Genomic DNA, 7,310 nt, shown 5'->3' with positions numbered 1-7,310 from the left:
GATGATAATAATAATTATAATAATGATAATAATAATAATAATAATAGTAATGATAATAATGATAATAATAATAATAATTATAATAATGATAATAATTATAATAATGATAATAATGATAATAATAATAATGATAATAATACTAATAATAATAATGATAATAATAATGATAATAATAATGATACTAATAATAATAATAATGATAATAATAATAATAATAATAAGTTGTTTGGGTCGTTGGCAAACAACACATTCTGTCGTTTGTTTTAAAAATACTATTTGAAATCAATAAAACATGAATTGATCAGCTTCAGTGTAGTTTACATCTTAAACAGATAGCAGTAATTTATACTTGTACATCATTGTATTTATACGTATATACAGTGTTTATTCAGAGACGCAGACACATTCAACTTTGTTTTGTTTTGTTTATTTGACTTTTACATGTGGGGAAACCTTAATATCAGGTGTTTAAGTATATCTGTTTCCTACCATGTTAAATAATCACTGAGGAATAATTAACATGTGATCAGTCTCTTCACATATATGAATATTTATTATGATTATTATTAATGATATCATCATGAAAGGTGAACCTACAACTGTGTTATTCAGGAGGTTTGTGGCCCTTCGTATTACTCAGCACCTTGAAGCAGCTCAGTATCACAAAGGTTGGCGACCCCTGGTATAAAGGTAGTTAGGTGTAAACTAAAAACTCTACTGCATGTTATATTTTCTGTATCTTATATTCCTGTTGTCTATTTCTTACATCTGTTGGAGACTCTTCTCACAGTTTGTTTCTTCAGTGTCGGCTCACTGCTGCTTCGCTTGTTGCACCAACATCATGACACAATGCTGCGGTGCAGGAAGTCAACGTAAGTGTTTTATAATAACACCAAGCTGTCTGGCACAACACCTTTATCAGGGTTCAAGTTTGAATTATTCTCAGCTCTCAGGGTCCAAATACAGAAAGAGATAAAAGGGTCAAAATACTCACACAATACTCTGAAGTGTTATTATTATTATTATACAGTATACATTAGCTGAGCTCTCGTCCAGCCTGTCACGGACATAGAGCCTATACTTTACTTTTAAATGTCATTTAATTGCAATATTAAGATGAAAAGGACATTTTCTGAAAAGGTTATTTGTTTGCTTTCAATTAAATAAATAGAATATTGTTGATATTTTTGATTAAAGAAACACAGATGAAGGAAGGAACTGAGTAACAAAGGAAAGAGGAAGGAAATGAAACAGAATAAATATTGTCTTTTAGGAATCATTAATTCATTTAATGATATTCAGAAGAGCCTGGATGATGAAGAGTAAAGGAAGGAATAAAGGGAATAAGGGAAGGAGGCGAGGAGATGAAGCGGAGGGAGGAGTAAATCAGTGTTGGAGACTGACGCGGAAGAAGAATCAGCCCCGGAGAAGGAAGAAGAAGAAACCCAAAATGAAAGCGGCCCCCCCCACTTCACACTTGTTGAATAACGTTTGTCTCCAACCTCGCGGCGGATTTTGGGCATTTTCCACCCGGGATCTGACGTGTTTATCCCGGGGGCCGGACGTGCAGCTTTAAGGCTGCATGGCTGCGCGCTGTGACTGACAATAACATCCATTTCACGAGACTTCACAGTGAAGCATCCAGCTGGGTCGATATTTCATCTTTTATTCATTCCCCGAAGGGGAAGCTCTGGGAACCAACCGGAGCACGGCGCCCTCTCCTCGGGACTGGGTTGCACCGCTGTCCCCGGGCGGAGGGGCTCTGTTATCGGCGTGGACGGATCTCTCCACCGCGAGAAGACGACGTCGAAAAAAGGCTTGTAAACCGAGCCTTCCTGGAACACACACTCTGTGTTTTAAAAAAGGTGGATACACGTTTAATATTTCAGCAATTTGATATTTTGCGAGGCGGGAAGCTCTGGGAGACACGCCGACCGCAGCGCCCTCTCCGCCGGGCAGCAGCACTGGGTGGCACCGCTGGCTCCAAGCCGGTGGGATGACTCTCCAGCGGGGGTTGGAAACTAATCTCGTGTACAGTCCCGTGAGACTAGGTTGTTGATCACAAAGTCGTGACCTGGCTGCCTACTCTGTATTTTTGGACCTGGATAATTAGCTTCTGAAGCGGCGGGGAAGCTCCAGGATTCACGCCGTGCTCGGCGCCCTGTCGCCCCGGTGGGATGTCTCGCCACTGGGGGTGGAATACTTTCTAGAGCTCCGGGCTTTCTGCAGCACTTTGAGCCCAGACACCGCCCGTGTTGTCGCGCTCCTGCCGGTGAGTTTGTGTGTCGGTAGGAGGACATGTCGGACTCCGGCTGCCGGGACAGATCGGCGGACCTTGACGCCCCAGACTGCCTGACAGCGAGCCCCCTAATCGGGAAGAAGAGGGCGCAGCAGTCCCCCGGTTCCCGGCCCAAGTACCAGAGCTCCGCACCGGGCGGGCACTGCCTCAGGAAAGTCACCCTGACCAAACCCACCTTCTGCCACAGCTGCAGCGACTTCATCTGGGGGCTCATCGGCTTCCTGTGTGAAGGTACATAACGTGTTTTATTTATAGCATGTCATTCATTATTTATTGTAAAAAACGTAAACTCATGCACGACACAAGTGCACTGGTTTAAGGTCCCAGTGGGAATCGATCCCGCGACCCTGGTTGCCTTGCTCTGCCCGTGCAGCTGCAGGTGACTGAACAGCAAGGTGTTTCATGCTCACTGGAAAGAGCATTTTATATTTATAAAAACATACTTTTATTGCAATCAATCCATGAATCAGAAAGATAAGATAAAACTTTATTCAAAATATAAAGTGTAAAAGAATGACACCTGTGCAAATAGAATAGCAGTAAGAGTAAAGATGTTAGTGAAATAAGTTAACTTAAATACAACAGAATGTCAAATGTTTGCATTATTTATTTATTTAAAAGGACTATTACTTCATCTTCATGCATATACACACATGCATATACACACATGCAGATACACACATGTATGAACACACATGCATATACACACATGCAGATACACACATGCAGATACACACATGCAGATACACACTTGCATATACACACATGCAGATACACACATGTATGAACACACATGCAGATACACACATGTATGAACACACATGCAGATACACACATGCAGATACACATGTGCAGATACACACATGTATGAACACACATGCAGATACACACATGCAGTTACACACATGTATGAACACACATGCAGATACACACATGCAGATACACACATGTATGAACACACATGCAGATACACACATGCAGATACACACATGTATGAACACACATGCAGATACACACATGTATGAACACACATGCAGATACACACATGCAGATACACACATGTATGAACACACATGCAGATACACACATGCAGATACACACATGCAGATACACGCATGCAGATACACGCATGCAGATACACACATGCATATACACACATGCATATACACACATGCAGATACACACATGTATGAACACACATGCAGATACACACATGCAGATACACACTTGCATATACACGCATGCAGATACACACATGTATGAACACACATGCAGATACACACATGCAGATACACACATGTATGAACACACATGCAGATACACACATGCAGATACACACATGCAGATACACACATGTATGAACACACATGCAGATACACACATGTATGAACACACATGCAGATACACACATGCAGATACACACATGCAGATACACACATGCAGATACACACATGCAGATACACACATGTATGAACACACATGCAGATACACACATGCAGATGCACACATGCAGATACACACATGCAGATACACACATGCAGATACACACATGCAGATACACACATGTATGAACACACATGCAGATACACACATGCAGATGCACACATGCAGATACACACATGCAGATACACACATGCAGATACACACATGTATGAACACACATGCAGATACACACATGCAGATACACACACACACTCTGCCCAGTAACACACTGACTGGTTGTCCACGATGAAGTCAAGTCATGATTTACTTCCTCTGGGTTGTCATGGCAACAGGAGGCGTGTGTTTGTGTGGCGGCACATAATCATCATCATCATCATCACAAACCGCAGCAGGTGCATTAAAAGCTGCACAACAACAACACCAGCAGCGCTGCTCGGCTGGATTACGTAACATTTTCTTCTTTAAGCCGTCGAGTTGGATTAACACGAACGTGATGTCATCAAAGTGCTTTCAGATTTTATTGTTCATTTCTGCAGGGACATTTAAAAGTTGTTGCAGCAGAGCTGCTGGCTCATCTGTTGTCCCCGTGCAGACGACAACATCGACGACAACGACAACAACAGAACATCAGAAACACATAAAGCCCAATACAAGTCCATCTTCAATATATATTATCACTCAAACACAAAATCTCTTTATTATCAGGACACTTATGTTCCCTGAAGGTCGGTGGGGGCTACATCTGCGCATTTCACGAAACTAATTAAAACTATGTATGTGTGTATATATACATATATACACACATATATATACACACACACATATATATATATATATATATATATATATATATATATATATATATATATATATATATATATATATATATATATATATATATATATATATATATATATATATATATATATATATACACACACACATATACAGTATATCTCAAAAGTGAGTACACCCTTTAGATTTTTGCAAATATTCTGTTATATCCTTTCAGGGGATAACATTATCCTACTGAAACTTTGATATAACTTAAAGTAGTCAGTGTGCTGCTTGAATAACAGTATAGATTTATTGTCCTTTGAAAATTACTCAGTACACAGCTGTTAATGTCTAAACAGCTGGCAACAAAAGTGAGTATATATATATATATATATATATATATTTATTGTGGGAGAGCAATTCTGCACAATGAGCACTTTTACTTCTGCTACTTCAAGTATATTTTGATATTACTTTTACTTGTGTATTTGTACTTATTCTAATCATCTGTTCTCAGGTTTATTTCTGATGTTTTGTTTACACGATGATGTACCTGGAGATATTTGTGTTTTCCATGTTCCAGTCAGTAGTGTTGTGTCTGTGGGGAATCGAACCTGCGGCCTGAGTGTTGGTGCCTTGCTCAGCGTCTCTGTCCTCTCTGTCTCCTCCAGTGTGTAACTTCATGTGTCACGAGAAGTGCCTGAAGACGCTGCGCTCGGCTTGTTCCTGCATGACTCCGTCTCTGGTCCGGGTGAGTAAAACAAACATGATCTGGACAAACTGCTGCATCACCACAGAGGGTTTATATTCCTCACCTGCTCTGACTCGTGCAGACGCTCTGCATCACTACAGAGGGTTTATATTCCTCACCTGCTCTGACTCACTCAGACGCTCTGCATCACTACAGAGGGTTTATATTCCTCACCTGCTCTGACTCCGTGCAGACGCTCTGCATCACTACAGAGGGTTTATATTCCTCACCTGCTCTGACTCACTCAGACGCTCTGCATCACTACAGAGGGTTTATATTCCTCACCTGCTCTGACTCACTCAGACGCTCTGCATCACTACAGAGGGTTTATATTCCTCACCTGCTCTGACTCACTCAGACGCTCTGCATCACTACAGAGGGTTTATATTCCTCACCTGCTCTGACTCGTGCAGACGCTCTGCATCACTACAGAGGGTTTATATTCCTCACCTGCTCTGACTCACTCAGACGCTCTGCATCACTACAGAGGGTTTATATTCCTCACCTGCTCTGACTCACTCAGACGCTCTGCATCACTACAGAGGGTTTATATTCCTCACCTGCTCTGACTCGTGCAGACGCTCTGCATCACCACAGAGGGTTTATATTCCTCACCTGCTCTGACTCGTGCAGACGCTCTGCATCACTACAGAGGGTTTATATTCCTCACCTGCTCTGACTCACTCAGACGCTCTGCATCACTACAGAGGGTTTATATTCCTCACCTGCTCTGACTCGTGCAGACGCTCTGCATCACTACAGAGGGTTTATATTCCCCACCTGCTCTGACTCACTCAGACGCTCTGCATCATTACAGAGGGTTTATATTCCTCACCTGCTCTGACTCACTCAGGCGCTCTGCATCACTACAGAGGGTTTATATTCCTCACCTGCTCTGACTCACTCAGACGCTCTGCATCACTACAGAGGGTTTATATTCCTCACCTGCTCTGACTCGTGCAGACGCTCTGCATCACTACAGAGGGTTTATATTCCTCACCTGCTCTGACTCGTGCAGACGCTCTGCATCATTACAGAGGGTTTATATTCCTCACCTGCTCTGACTCGTGCAGACGCTCTGCATCACCACAGAGGGTTTATATTCCTCACCTGCTCTGACTCGTGCAGACGCTCTGCATCATTACAGAGGGTTTATATTCCTCACCTGCTCTGACTCGTGCAGACGCTCTGCATCACCACAGAGGGTTTATATTCCTCACCTGCTCTGACTCGTGCAGACGCTCTGCATCACCACAGAGGGTTTATATTCCTCACCTGCTCTGACTCGTGCAGACGCTCTGCATCACCACAGAGGGTTTATATTCCTCACCTGCTCTGACTCGTGCAGACGCTCTGCATCACTACAGAGGGTTTATATTCCTCACCTGCTCTGACTCGTGCAGACGCTCTGCATCACTACAGAGGGTTTATATTCCTCACCTGCTCTGACTCGTGCAGACGCTCTGCATCACCACAGAGGGTTTATATTCCTCACCTGCTCTGACTCGTGCAGACGCTCTGCATCACCACAGAGGGTTTATATTCCTTCCTGCACAAACTATACAAATGCATCAAAATCAAAGTTGTTGACAAACATTCACGTCTCACTGTGGAGGAGAACTAATATTTAATATGTAATATCCAGAACACAATTCAGTTTTGTGTTTTGTTGTGTCATTCTGTAAAGAAACATTTAAAGGGTTAAAGGTTATGATCAGGACTGAAGTTAAGAGATTCCACAGTTCCCCTCCCTGATGAACTGAAGTGTCTCCTCTTCCTCAAGCTCAATAAACTGTTCAGTGAAATATGGAAACATAAAATAAGGGAAAATGTACGAAACATAGTCAAATACGTTTAAAAGATTTAGTGAAAAATGTCATGAAAAGATCTGAAAGTTATTTGGAAAATATGAGAAAGAAATGAGGTCTCGGGTTATGCATCGTCACAACGCTGAAAACAGTTTCTCTGAGCAACTCATGAAAAGCCTTTGAGACGCGAACATTTGGTCTTATAGAATATGAAGCTTCGTGCACATTAAAC

At 42.1% G+C, this 7,310-nt stretch overlaps 1 protein-coding gene across 1 annotated transcript in view; it reads left to right on the top strand.

Annotated features, from left to right (window-relative positions):
* Positions 1-203: 203 nt before the first annotated feature.
* Positions 204-7,310, top strand: part of dgkq (diacylglycerol kinase theta) — a 16,041-nt gene continuing 8,934 nt past the window's right edge. The window contains exons 1-2 of the mRNA XM_029427819.1: positions 204-2,530; positions 5,191-5,270. Of these exons, the coding sequence (XP_029283679.1) occupies positions 2,299-2,530; positions 5,191-5,270 (312 nt within the window). The 5' untranslated portion in view covers positions 204-2,298. The remainder of the gene's footprint in view (positions 2,531-5,190; positions 5,271-7,310) is intronic.

This window comes from Cottoperca gobio, unplaced genomic scaffold (genome assembly GCF_900634415.1).
Source record: "Cottoperca gobio unplaced genomic scaffold, fCotGob3.1 fCotGob3_37arrow_ctg1, whole genome shotgun sequence".
In the NCBI taxonomy this organism is placed as follows: Eukaryota; Metazoa; Chordata; class Actinopteri; order Perciformes; family Bovichtidae; genus Cottoperca; species Cottoperca gobio.
This window is presented reverse-complemented; position numbering and strand designations above follow the sequence as displayed.